General features: G+C 39.0%; 1 protein-coding gene across 1 annotated transcript in view; it reads right to left on the bottom strand.

The window, feature by feature from the left end:
* Window positions 1-6,103: 6,103 nt before the first annotated feature.
* The window catches only part of WDR49 (WD repeat domain 49), a 67,335-nt gene continuing 59,133 nt past the window's right edge, over window positions 6,104-14,305 (bottom strand). Inside the window, exons 15-18 of the mRNA XM_077826864.1 lie at window positions 13,882-14,078; window positions 10,876-10,976; window positions 9,742-9,888; window positions 6,104-6,249 (exon numbers count right to left, since the gene is read on the bottom strand). Of these exons, the coding sequence (XP_077682990.1) occupies window positions 6,104-6,249; window positions 9,742-9,888; window positions 10,876-10,976; window positions 13,882-14,078 (591 nt within the window). The remainder of the gene's footprint in view (window positions 6,250-9,741; window positions 9,889-10,875; window positions 10,977-13,881; window positions 14,079-14,305) is intronic.

Raw genomic sequence — 14,305 nt, 5'->3', positions numbered from 1 at the left:
GGTTTCAGGTTCAGGGGCTGTTTAACTGCACTGTAGATGTTCAGGCTCAGGCTTTTGCAAGTGTGGAGGGTCCCAGACATAGGGCTGCAGCCCGAGCCCAAATGTCTACACCACAATTAAACAGCACCTTAGCCCAAGTCTGCTGGTGTGGGCTAGCCATGGGTGTCTAAATTGTAAATTGCAGTGTAAATGTACTGTAATTGTAATGTAATGTAATTGTAAATGCAGTGTAAATTGCAGTGTAAATGTACCCTTAGTCAGTCTGAGTATGGGATGGGCCCATCACGAGTTATGCAAGTCATCCCAAATGCATGCCAATCAAAAAATTGATAAAATACTGCCCCAATCAGACATTTGACATAGCCTGTACGTATTACAGAAATAGTATTTTAAGAAGTTTGAGAAACCATTAGTGCCAATATTTATTATTTCTATGAAGTCAGGCTTCCTTAGTACAGAACTACAACTGCACAAGCTTTAGAAGAAGAAGAATTTTATACATAAACATATTTCCCAGCTTGCACCTCAGAGCCGTATGATTTTGAGACAAGGGTGGAAGGGCGTTGCCTTCCATTTCTAGAAGACAAAAAGGAGCATTTCAATGGCAGGTTGCTTTTTTTTTTAAAGGCTTCTGCTTGAAGCTAGTCAGATTTGAAATGTAAGTGGAACTGAGATCAGAATAAAGTTAATTCATGTTACTCAGCACCACACAATTGACAGGGACAGTATCCTCTGCTCTACCAATGCTCTCGGCCTTGTTCACTTTTCCTTCAGCTTTTCATGAAAATTACCCCTATGTCTTCATCCACATGTACCCCTATGCATGGTACAGCTCAAGTTCACCTGCAGTGCCCTTGCCCTGCCGCGTCCAAATTCCTCTTGAAGACTCCTGCCACGGTGCTGACAGTAAATTAAAATGACCTGTATGTGAGGAGCGTGTTGTGCCTGTTGCCTATATTCCCCCTCCATGGTCCACTAAGGGTGCTCACTCAAGGGTCCTCAGAGACCCATGTCCCTCTCCCTCCTGATTGGGGTTTTCCCAGGCTGCACAATTCCCTGCCTAAACTGTGCTATCCTCAGCAAGCCAGGCTGCCTAAACAAACTAGGTCAGCACTTTGCTTTCTTGCCAGAGGCTATGAACAGTATAATTGCCACAGTTACCAGCTCTTTCTAAGCAAGTACATTTATTCTTAAGGTGTGAACATGATACAGAAAACAATAAAAGAACCTACACACATACAAAAAGTTTACCAGAGATTACCCCCCAACTTCAATCTAGTTCTCTGATAGGTATCAGTTCTTCAAAACCCACAACGGGGTTTCCCCCATGGTTGCAAGTTCATAACTGTCTCAGATTCAGAGTTACAATGAATAGCTCAGTCTTTCCTTTAAACAACTTGGGTCTTTGATCTTGATCTCTTGTAACAAGTAATCAGCAGACAATGGCCCACCCCTGAAGGCACAGCTTCAAAGGGCTGAGTTTTGGCATCATTGGAGGTGGGGAATTTGCATTCACCACCCCCTACATATTCCCCAGGGAAACCACTTAACACACTTTGTTCCAAAAGTGCATTCTTACGTGGCACATTGTTCAATATAGTCTTTTGAACGCCCAGGTCTCACATCGCATCCCCTCTCTCCCGAGGTGTCACATACAATCCCGGCCCACAATAAAACATAAACCATTCGTACATTCATTAATACAATGGACCCCAAAGATACTTAAAGTTAATTCCATAAGGTCTCCCAAGGATATTGCAGGAAAATGCCATATCTGTCACACGTGTTTCCTTTCCCCTAACCTCTGTGCACTTGTCTATCCTTACACTGTAAACTCCTCAGAGCAGAGATCATGTTTCAGTGTTTGGAAAGCACCAAGCACATTGTGAGCACTACCATAAAAACACAGTAAGTCATAATAATAACATGGAATATGTGAAATGGCTGCGGGTAATCTTGTCATATTTTATAAAACAGCATACACATTTATGATACTGTATAAATAACATTTAGGCAATGTTAAAGTACATCTAAATTGATCTTAGGCACTACTTGTTACAGTAAGTAAATAATTTTCAGACAAAAAAGTGGGATTTTTTAATACACTGCTTCTCTTTAGAAAGAAATGTACAACATTTAGGAACAAAATAAAGTTTACAAACACTCAAAAACAGGAGTAACAGTTCTAGCTATAAAAGTGTTCTGAAAATTTATTCTTCACATTCAAGATCTGTAGTTTAATTGTTTTGTGCTTGACTTATTGGTGCAATTGTTCACTGATATTTATTTCCATATTGCCAAGGTGATCAAAAACAGTTCTGAAAGGAAGATGTTGAGTTAATTATACATATGCTTTATTTTTAAGTCTTTTTAGTTTTTACATTATAATATGATTATTTATGAATGTCACTGCAGTGTACTTACAGAGCACATTTTGTTTGCTTTAAATCACTCTTACCATGAGTTTATCTAACATGTTTTGAAATTCATACAGAAAAAAACCTGGAGTTCCTCCTGCCAGTCAAAACTAGTGTTCTACCACTTTAAACACTTATGCATATGGCAGGTTTCAGAGTAGCAGCCGTATTAGTCTGTATCCTTAGAAAGAACAGGAGTACTCGTGGCACCTTAGAGACTAACAAATTTATTAGAGAATAAGCTTTCGTGGGCTACAGCCCACTTCATCGGATGCATAGAATGCAACATATAGTAAGATATATGTATATACACATACAGATAAGTTGGAAGCTACCATACAAACTCTGAGAGGCTAATTAGTTCAGATGAACTATTATCAGCAGGAGAAAAAAACTTTTGCAGTGATAATCAAGATGGCCCATTTAGACAGTTGACAAGAAGGTGTGAGGATACTTAACTTAAGAAAATAGATTCAATATGTGTCATGACCCAGCCACTCCCAGTCTCTATTCAAACCCAGGGTAATGGTATCTAGTTTGCATATTAATTCAAGCTCAGCAGTTTCTCCTTGGAGTCTGTTTTTGAAGCTTTTCTGTTGCGAAATTACCACCCTTAAATCTTTTACTGAGTGGCCAGAGAGATTGAAGTGTTCTGCTACCGGTTTTTGAATGTTATGATTCTTGATGTCAGATTTGTGTCCATTTATTCTTTTGGATAGAGACTGTCCAGTTTGGCCAATGTACATGGCAGAGGGGCATTGCTGGCACATGATGGCATATATCACATTGGTAGATGTGCAGGTGAACGAGCCCCTGATGGTGTGGCTAATGTGATTAGGTCCTATGATGGTGTCACTTGAATAAATATGTGGATGAAGTTGGCATCGGGCTTTGTTGCAAGGATAAGTTCCTGGGTTAGTGTTTTTGCTGTGTGGTGTGTGGTTGCTGGTGAGTATTTGCTTTAGGTTGGGGGGCTGTCTGTAAGCGAGCACTGGTCTGTCTCCCAAGATCTGTGAGAGTGAGGGATCATTTTTCAGGATAGGTTGTAAATCTTTGATGATGCGCTGGAGAGGTTTTAGTTGGGGGTGAAGGTGACAGCTAGTGGCTTTCTGTTATTTTCTTTGTTGGGCCTGTTCTGTAGTAGGTGACTTCTGGGTACTTTTCTGGCTCTGTCAATCTGTTTTTTCACTTCAGCAGGTGGGTATTGTAGTTGTAAGAACACTTGATAGAGATCTTGTAGGTGTTTGTCTCTGTCTGAGGGATTGGAGCAAATGCAGGTGTATCTTAGATCTTGGCTGTAGACAATGGATCGTGTGGTGTGTCCTGGATGGAAGCTGGAGGCATGTAGGTAAGTATAGCAGTCAGTAAGTTTTTGTTATAGGGTGGTATTTATGTGACCATTGCTTATTAGCACAGTAGTATCCAGGAAATAGACCGCTTGTGTGGATTGGCTGAGGTGATGGTGGGATGGAAATTGTTGAAATCATGGTGGAATTCCTCAAGGGTTTCTTTTCCATGGGTCCAGATGATGAAGATGTCATCAATGTAGTGCAAGTAGAGTAGGCGTGTTAGGGGACGAGAGCTAAGGAAGCATTGTTCTAAGTCAGCCATAAAAATGTTGGCATACTGTGGGGCCATGCAGGTACCCATAGCAGTGCCACTGACTTGAAGATATATATTATCCCCAAATATGAAATAGTTATGGGTGAGGACAAAGTCACAAAGGTCAGCCACCAGGTTTGCTGTGACATTATCGGGGATACTGTTCCTGATAGCTTGTAGTCCATCTTTGTGTGGAATGTTGATGCGGAGGGCTTCTACATCCATAGTGGCCAGGAGGGTGTTTTCTCGAAGATCACCGATGGACTGTAGTTTCCTCAGGAAGTCAGTGGTGTCTCGAACATAGCTGGGAGTGCTGGTAGCGTAGGGCCTGAGGAGAGAGTCCACATAGCCAGACAATCCTGCTGTCAGGGTGCCAAAGCCCGAGATGATGGGGCATCCAGGATTCCCAGGTTTAGGATCTTGGGAATCAGATAGAATACCCCTGGTCGGAGTTCTAGGCATGTGTCTGCACAGATCTGTTCCTGTGCTTTTTCAGGGAGTTTCTTTAGCAGATGGTGTAGTTTCTTTTGGCAATCCTCAATGGGATTAGAGGATAATGGCCTGTAGGATGTGGAGTTAGAGAGCTGCCCTACAGCCTCTTGTTCATATTCCAACTTATTCATGATGATGACAGCACCTCCTTCGTCAGCCTTTTTGATTATGATGTCAGAGTTGTTCCTGAGGCTTTTGATGGCGTTGTGTTCCGCACGGCTGAGGTTATGGGGCAAGTGATGCTGCTTTTCCACAATTTCAGCCCGTGCACATCGACGGAAGCAATCTATGTAGAAGTCTAGTCTGTTGTTTCGACCTTCAGGAGGAGTCCACGCAGACAACTCCTTTTTGTAGTGTTGGTAGGAAGGATTCTGTGGGTTAGTATGTTGTTCAGAGGTGTTTTGGAAATATTCTTTGAGTCGGAGACATCGAAAGTAGGATTCTAGGTCACCACAGAACTGTATCATGTTTGTGGGCCTGGAGGGACAAAAGGAGAGGCCCCGAGATAGGACAGACTCTTCTGCCAGACTACGAGTACAGCTGGCAAGATTAACAATATTGCTGGCTGTGTTAAGGGAACCACTGTTGTGGCTCCTTGTGGCATGTAGTAATTTAGATAGTTTAGTGTCCTTTTTCCTTTGTAGAGAAGCAAAGTTGTGTTGTAAATGGCTTGTCTAGTTTTTGTAAAATCTATCCATGAGGAAGTTTGTGTGGAGAGTTGTTTTTTTATGAGAGTACCCAGTTTTGAGAGCTCATTCTTAATCTTTCCCTGTTTGCTGTAGAGGATGTTGATCAGGTGGTTCCGCAGTTGCTTTGAGAGCGTGTGGCACAATCTCTCAGCACAGTCTGTGTGGTATGTAGATTGTAATGGATTTTTTACCGTTAGTCCTTTTGGTACGATGTCCATCTGTTTGCATTTGGAAAGGAAGATGATGTCTGTCTGTATCTGTACGAATTTTTTCATGAAGTTGATGGATTTCCATTCTCTTCCATTCCATTCCATTTTCTCCTGCAGATAATAGCTCATCTTAACAAATAGCCTCTCACAGTTTGTATGGTAACTTCCAACTTATCTGTGTGTATATATCTCTTACTGTATGTTCCATTCTATGCATCAGATGAAGTGGGCTGTAGCCTACGAAAGCTTATGCTCTAATACATTTGTTAGTCTCTAAGCTGCCACAAGTACTCCTGTTCTTTATGCATATGAGTTTATTTACATAAATCAGTAGTCCTACTGAACTCAGTGGGGAATCACATGTTTAACAGTTTCCAAGATTAGGCCTGCAAAATTATCCAAATTAGCAACCCTCTGCACGTGGAATGGCCAGTAACTTCAGGCAGATTTTTTCCAAAAGGCTGAGCCTGCAGACAAACATGCATGGAGTGCTCTGATTGACTCCTGTTACTTCAATGAGACTTACATGAGTAAAGTTACTCACTGAGTGCCTGGCTGCAGGAGCAAGTCCCAAGCAAATACTGGAAGATTTGACCCTAAAAGTAGGACTTACTTTGTTAAACTGTTTGTGGCAAAGCCAACTTCATTCTGTATATGGTATTCTTTGCACTTACCTTCTTTGTAACAGGAAGGTTTATTTTTCTTTCATCTTTGCTTGCTTCTTATTTCTTTTCATCTTGCCTTCGTTGCACATTTGCTCACATAGTTGCCTTGCTTTTTGTTCACGATCCAGAATTTCTTTTGGGAACAGGCTCTTCTCATCAAATACAGCTTTCAAGGCTAAAAAACAGGAATGAAATTCACATCAAAATCAATCATGTTGGGTAAGATGCACTCTTAAAAAGAAAGGCACAGGAGGGGGGAAAAAACAGAAACAAAACCAGAATAAATCTGAGAGAACAATACTGACTTTTTGCTTCCAGATATGCTAAGAAAAGTTTGTGGCTTTTTGGAAATTACTTTACATTTTGCTCTTTCTTTTTGGCTTAATCTGTACATTAAGCATTTAGGCCCAGATTCTGCAAAGAATGCCCTGTGGGTAAAGTCCTGTGCCTCATATGGAGTGCTCATTCTAGGATCTGGACCTTAAAATTCCAGTCTGCCTCTGAAGATGTGAAGCTATGAATCCTCTAACATAGAGGGAGAAAGAACAGAGGTTGTTGTGGTTTTTTAAAACAAAAAAACAAAACACTGTTCTTTTAATTTATTTTAATCTCTTTATTGCTCTTAAGGGATCATAAAAAGCTGAAATCAAATTATCCTGTATTGAAACAAAAGAATTTAAACTGATAGTTGACTGTCTGCATGAGTGAGCAAGTGTACTGTGCACTGCTCATTACTTCTTAGGCAAGAAGCTGCATCCTTCATGTAGAATAGGAGATAAGGAAGCACATGGCTCAAAGAATTAAGAGCATAATTTCCAAAGGTGCTGAATATCAGCAGCTCACACTAACTTCATCTAGAGTCATGAGACTTGAACTCAATGGGAATCTCTCTATTGACTTCAGTGGGCTTTGGACAAGATTCTTAATGATTTAAAGGATTAGAATTTTAAATAATTTACCATATCCTGATATTAAACAGAAGCAGAAACAAAGGTAAACAGAGAAAAGACTAATGAATACATTATCTATGTTTAATACATAATTAACTTGTAATTTACTAATTGGTAAATTTCTGAAGAAATTAGAGAGCAGTTCTAAAATCATTCAGAATATATTTGGAGTTTACAGTTTTTAATATCTAGGTGTGTGCTTGAGTGTGAATAATCTTCACTATAATTTGTTGTTATTAATACTTAGGGAAAGAATTGGGCATTTAGGTCCTGACCCAAAGGCCACTGAAGTCAATGGGAGTGTTTCCATTGGCTTCAATGGGTTTTGGAGCAGGACAGCAAACAGAGTAAGGGTTAGACTTTGCAAGTGGATCCACACAAATTCCCTACCTCACAGGGGTTTTGTGAGGATAAATACACTTTCAGGTTGTAAGGTGGTCAGATACGACAGTGGTGGGGGCTCTATAAGTGCCTGGGACAGGCAGAATTCCCATGACATCAGTGAGGCTCTGCACAAGATCAATGGTGCACTTGTGCCCAGGCCTTGATTCAACAAGATGATCAAGCACATGCCTAACCTCCATGGGACTTCAATATGGCTACTAATATGTTACAGTTAGTCACCTGCTTAAGCACGTGCAAGATAAGGTCTAACTGTTGACATTTTAAAAAAAATTCTTACCTTGATTTTGGTAACTGATAGCCCATAACTACTAATTGACAGAAACTTGACTGACTTGACAAGGATCTATATTAAAGATCCATATTTGGCCAATAGTTGCTTTCCCAGATTAGTGAGATGCCATCACCACTTTATTATAAACTTGGATTTACTAAGTGTTATGTTTGTGACATTTGATTGTTGGTTTTATTACCTTTGAACCTACCAAATTACACTTAATTCAATTCATGTTATTACACATTGGATCCCACTCTTTACTTTTTGTGAATTTATGTTATTTTGGTTAATAGAATAGAATGTACATATGGAAGTGTAAAATCTGCTTCTTCAGTCTATGCGTCATGAATTTCAGTTGGATTAATGAAAAGAGCATGGAATCAGTCAGACATAAATATAACCCTACTATTCCACATCTGAATCTTTCACAGGAGCAAGTCAGAAACAAAGCGAGAGAGAGAGAGAGAGAGAACACCAGTAGGTTGGTAAACATACACTGTGAGAAAAAAAGATATTTTTGCCAGCTGGGAACAGGCACCTGACTAGTAAATAAAGTTCATGTGGCAATTAATCCAACCTCAAGATATAGATTACAGAAGCAATCTTTAAAATTAAAATGTAGACATGCAATGCCAAAATTTGGCCTTGCTGATTCAGCTGCAAAGGCTTTCATTTAATTGGTTCATCCCCCACCCCCGACACACACATGCACTCTCAGTGTTTTCCTCATACTTCTCAATTGACCCCTGCTGATTGGCTCACACAAACCTAACAGTAACTCACTATAACCATGAATTATTGACATTAAAATAGCTAAATTTTGTAGATAAGCCTTATCAAATAAATATTACAATGATGTGTTCTACAACAAGCCCTAAATGCTATAGTAGAATGGTTAGCAGTGATGTTTCAACATCAGGATTTCTGAAGGAGCAGCAAAAGGAGAAGCACTGGAGAGTCATCAAGGAAAATGCCAGAGAGAGTGCAGTCACAATAAACAATCAGACAAGCCAATTTTCTTTATGGATCAACACTTAAACAGTTATATAAACCTTGCCAAAAAAGTCAGCTTGGTTTTGTGTGGGAGGGAAAGTGTAGGTTGGCAAGAGGTACAGAAAACCCATATGTATTTTAAAGAACAGTCCGATGTAATAGTTATTTTATTGAGGATCCATTTTGTGATTGTTTTGTAGGAATATGTAAAGCACAGTGTAATGGCTCAAGATCACTCTGTAATCATTGAGTATAGCAGTAAATGTTTTCTCCAGTCAGCCTGGATAGAACTGCTCTGCACATATCTTCTCACCATTTCCCTCCTTGTTTCACTGAATTTTTGTTTTTCGTGAGTGCTTTTGTTATTGCCAGCCATATGAAGATTCAGAAGTTGGGTGTGAAAAGCTGACTGAAGAATTGTCTCTTTCTGCCATTTCTTGAATGGGGCTACGTCAGAGATGGCATTGCTCCTCATGCTTGCCTAGACACCCTTCTGCCCCATCTGTCACCTCCTATCTTTTTTTGATTGTCAGTGGGAAGGAGTCCAGTGTGTGCTATGAAAGTTTCCGTAAAGGGGGACTCCTCAGCATACTACCAGAAACATCTCGCTTTATCGGGACACAAATCAGCTTAGCAGAAATTCACTGGAATATATATTTTCTCTCTCTCTCTCTCGTTTGTCAAAACCTGTTAAAAATAAGATTGTTCTTTTCTGCCAAGAACAGAATCAAAAGTGAATGCTTCAGAGTAATCCTGTCTCGGAACATTTAGGTGCTGATTCAAAACCTACTGAAAGAAAGACCTCCCATTGACACAGACTGCAGTAGACTTTGGATCAAGCCCTTACAAAATGAGAAGTTGTTCAAATAGGATTATGTGTCCTGCTGCTGTGTTGAAGCCCCAGATCAGCAGCTAAGCAATAAATCTTAGAGTTCTCTATTACCTTCATCTTATTTTTGCACAGATGGCAAAAGCTAGTGACCTTTATTTTTGCCTTTCTGTACTGAAAGCTGGAGAAATGTGAATATAATCAAGGTCTACTTACTTTCTGAAAGAGTAGGGAGCTTCAGATTTTCAGGGCACTTCTCCTCAGTCATTTCCCTGAAGTATTTGTCAGGGTTTAGAACAAAGTCAGGCTTGTTCATTTCAACAACGTCCTCAAGGGCTCCAATATTTAATGACCTAAATGTTCCTTTAAAACAGCAGGATTACTGAAAAACCATAATTAATTCCACATAACAGCCCAATTGTATTTTGAAGATAAGATAACTTTTCTTGTCTATCTTCATTCATATTACTCCATTTGTGCTGCTATAATACTCAGAGACAAGAAACATTCAGCTCTGTAAACACAGCTGTACAGATTAAATCAACGATCATTTTTATTTAAAACAACCAGAGAAAGCTCAAGATTGTCGGTTCTTAGCTGAGAATTCAAGGGGGGAAAAAAAACACCCAGTTTTCACTTGGAAGTGACACTTTTCACAAGTCAATTTGGATATTCTCCAATTTCTTCTCTATAATACATAACATCCTCCATAAAATACAGAGTGAAAATAGTTTCTTATACCTATTTAAGTAAAACCAAAGAAAATGGATTAGGTTTCTAAAGATAATTAACAATGTTAAGGGCCACCCACTTATTTTAGTTTTATCACTGAGAACAAGAATGGGTCCATCCTGTGAAATTCCAGATGCTAAAAGAGTTTCAGTTATTTCTTAAAGATGTAATTCAAAGTTATTTGAAGCAAATTACAAATGCACTTGATAAAATGATATAATATTTATGTAGCACATCTCAACCAAATCAATAGTGCCCCAACCTCCTTTACGCTGCATTGGCCAAATTTGAAAGTAGGGATGCCTAAAGTGCACCTGTAAGAAATGAATGTGCCCCCACCCACAAATCATGTAGCTCAATGAGTTCACTGCAAATTGGACTTCTTGTCTCCACCTGGATTCTTTTTGTAGGAGAGCAGGTTGTGTCTGAGTGCAGACATCTATTGTAAGGTGGCCCAAGGAAGAGACCAGAACCGTTATTAACTCCCTATCAGTAGAAAAACTCCATTACCATTGGTTCGCTCAGGCTTGCTCCCCAGGAAAGACCCCATAAGATTCTGTATTTACAAATATGCAAGATAACAACTACTGAGGTTATGAAGTCAAAATGACTGTTTACCAGTGGAGTTTTGCATGGTCTTCCCATTGAAGAACTTATGTTTCTTTCCTTTCTGGATTTTGTATTTTTTACCCAATATCGTGTTTTCCCATGGACTGATCCTAGAAAGATACAAGTGACTTTTTTTTTTTTTGGCTAAAATTTAAATGCAAAAACAAAATGATAGGCATCTATTTTGTCTCCTCCTGAAGTTTCTATTTTTATCCTTTGCCTGGCATATGTTATCATGCATTCAAAGGGTCACACCTTTCTGGGTCCAAATACGCTGACTGTCAGAATATAGTACATGTATATAGCTCCATATGGATTTTGTTTCAGTAACCATATGCTTCATGACAGGTTTCAGAGTAACAGCCGTGTTAGTCTGTATTCGCAAAAAGAAATGGAGTACTTGTGGCACCTTAGAGACTAATCAATTTATTTGAGCATATGCTTCATGACTACATATAATCTTATAGGGTCTGATTAGAAGTCTATTGAAATCAATAGGAAGGTTTCCATTGACTTCAGTGGGCTTTGGATTGGGCCCATAGTCATTTTTATTATTCATGTGTAAAATGACTTACTGATCATTGAAGTATGAGGCTGGATGTTTAGCAAAAAAGAATCTAATGATTGCAAAAATCTCTTTGTAGTGAATGAGAGAAGTTTTCTTTCACTAAGATCCCATGAGAGAAAGCACTTTTAGGCCATTTACCAAGACTCCAAGCCATCCTCCTGGCGAGTAAGCACTTTTTCTTGTGACTATAACTGTGCAGAGAAAGGCAATTCTGTTTCACAGAGGTTTTTAAAATTTGGAACAAAACCCCAACATTTTGAAGTTCTCTGAAAAAGAGAGTGGAGTACCAGCTCTGGGGCCTTGTAGCCTATCAGAACTGTAGGCCTGGAGCCCCAGCTGCCAAGGAACTGGGCCAATGGGCTAGCAGGAAACTTGGCAGGCAGGTTTTCATTGGAACTTTGGCAAAAATCGAACCATCTCTGTGAAACGTTCTGATTCTCTCAAATCAGAATATTTTGAGAAAATAATGTTTTGTTGGAATATTTATGACCAGCACTACTTTCCATCCAGACTCACTGTCATTCTGTTAAGAAATAATAAATATGATTAACCTACTACCCGAGCTACAGCCTCATGATATTATAGGTCTACAAAGAGAACATGCTGTAAAGGAGTGTCATTGCACCTTTAATGCTTTGGAACCACATCAACGTGTTCTAGCAATAAGCACTAAGAGGCCCCACTTCTGATGCATCTGGCCCTGACTGAAGATGTAATTGCTCCCAAGACTACATACTAGTGAAATATTTGCTAGAGTACACAAACGCCATTCTCCTTTCTCATATGCTTGTAAAAGGTATTAGAATTGGAACAATTCCACCTCTTTGTCTTCAGGTGCTTCTGAAAAAAATCAGCTTCCTCTCTCAAGAGAAGTCTACTAAACCACCTGTTCTGCTCCAGGGTAGAAGGGAAATCTGGCACTTCTCTAAGCACACATTTAGTATGTTTCTGAAAACAGCAGAATCTGCAATCTTACTGAGCCCAGAGATTTTGCTGGGGAGCATTTGGAGAATGCTTAAGCAAGGTATGTGCTCATTGTTATATTGCAGTGGTTCAACTTGGATTATTTTTTGGCAGTTTTTTTCATTTTCTATGAAAATATTAAAACTTGTGGATACTGGGCCTGATTCAGAAGTCATTTACCACAGAGTAAATCAGGAACTACTGCACTGAAATCACTGGAATTGTTCTAAGATTATAACGAGATCCATTATATTTAAAAATGCTGCTCACCACAATAAATACTTATCACTTGCTCTTTAATCTTTAAGGACGTACCACTATGCTCTGCACAAACATTCTTATCTATCACAAAAATGCTGTTAATTTGAATCCATTTTGCTCATACTTTGCTGACATTATGTGACATTTCTAATAATCTCATGTAAGAATATAACCTTTTATTAATGTAAATGTTTCATGCTGTTACATTCAGGAATTTTTTTAAGCCAAAGAAGGACTTGTGTACAGTTTAATTTTACTGCTCTTATGCCTTGACACAGTCCATGTTACAAAGAGTCATTAAAGATGTAACATTTAGGAGTACACTGTATTTTCTCAGAGATATAGACCTAACTACTTGAGCATTAAGAACAAATATAAACCCTTGGAATGGGAGGTAATGAATTGCATACTTATTATGGTTATGATAGAAGGAACAGTACAGTGTAAAAAATATCACTAAAGCAGCATAAAATGTGTCAGGAAGTAATCCAATCACAGAGAGTTTTTAAAATGCTTAACAAACTAACACATACCACGCTAGGGCTCATTTATAGGAAAGAAGCATGGCCTAGTGAATTGAGCATTGACTTGGACTCAGGACACCCGAGTTCTGCTCCCAGCTCTTCCACTGGCCTGCTGTGACAGTTCACCTCTCTGTCTCAGTTATAAAGTATATGAAACAGTAATATAATGGGGGGGAAATAGAAAGTATAATCAAACTTAACCCCTTCATAAAGCATTCTAAGATCTACTGATGAACAGAAGGAGCTAGGTGGTATTATAACATAGGTATGGTATGGCCCTGCACTGCCTAATGGGACACTCCAGGAGGAATTCTGTGCAGAGACATTGTGGCTCTGTCCCTTCAAAGGGTACATGATTTTCTGACAGAAAATGCACTTTTGCAAAACTGACATTTTCTGTGGGGAAATTTCAATTTTGCCAAAAAAGAAAAAAGAAGATTTTCCATCGGGCAACAAACCACAATGAAACATTTCAGTTTGGGGAATGTAGAAACATTTCATTTTGATCAAAAATGAAGAAATAAAACATTTAAAAAATTTCAAACAAAAATTGTTTGTAATTTCTGTTCCATAATAAATAAGTAAACACATACATAACAAAAATAAACTTTTTTTGTCTCAGTTGGGGATGAAAACAATTTTTTTTTTTTTAAATGCCAAAGCCTGCCATTGCAACCCCCCTTTTGATAATTGACTTACATGTTTACAGATTCTTCTTTGTCTTCCATACCAAGTATAGCTTGTTCTGGGGGTTTAGGAGATGGCTCTCCTCCAAGAACAGGGGCTTCTTTTTTCTTTAGAACGTCATCCTTTTCTTCCCTTTGGCCCATATTTTCATCTTGATTTTGTTCTCCTTTGTGGTGGGAAGGAGCATTTTCAATTCGCCAGTGCTCTTCCTAATAAGCAGAGCAGAAAGCATTTTAAAGCCGCTCAGAACTAGAAATATTTTACTACTTTTTTTTAAAACCCCTTTCATATAGAAGTACCACCAGATGCAAAATTTTAAGACAGTTATTGGTTTTCATTATTTTCTTGCATGCTTACGTGAGCAACTGGTCCCCTGGACCCAGATCCATATTATGTACATTACAGTACCACATAGAGCAGTGGTGGGCAACCTGCG

This window comes from Eretmochelys imbricata, chromosome 9 (genome assembly GCF_965152235.1).
Source record: "Eretmochelys imbricata isolate rEreImb1 chromosome 9, rEreImb1.hap1, whole genome shotgun sequence".
Taxonomy (NCBI): domain Eukaryota; kingdom Metazoa; phylum Chordata; order Testudines; family Cheloniidae; genus Eretmochelys; species Eretmochelys imbricata.
Note: the sequence above shows the minus strand (reverse complement) of the source record. Positions and strands in the feature narration are given on the sequence as shown.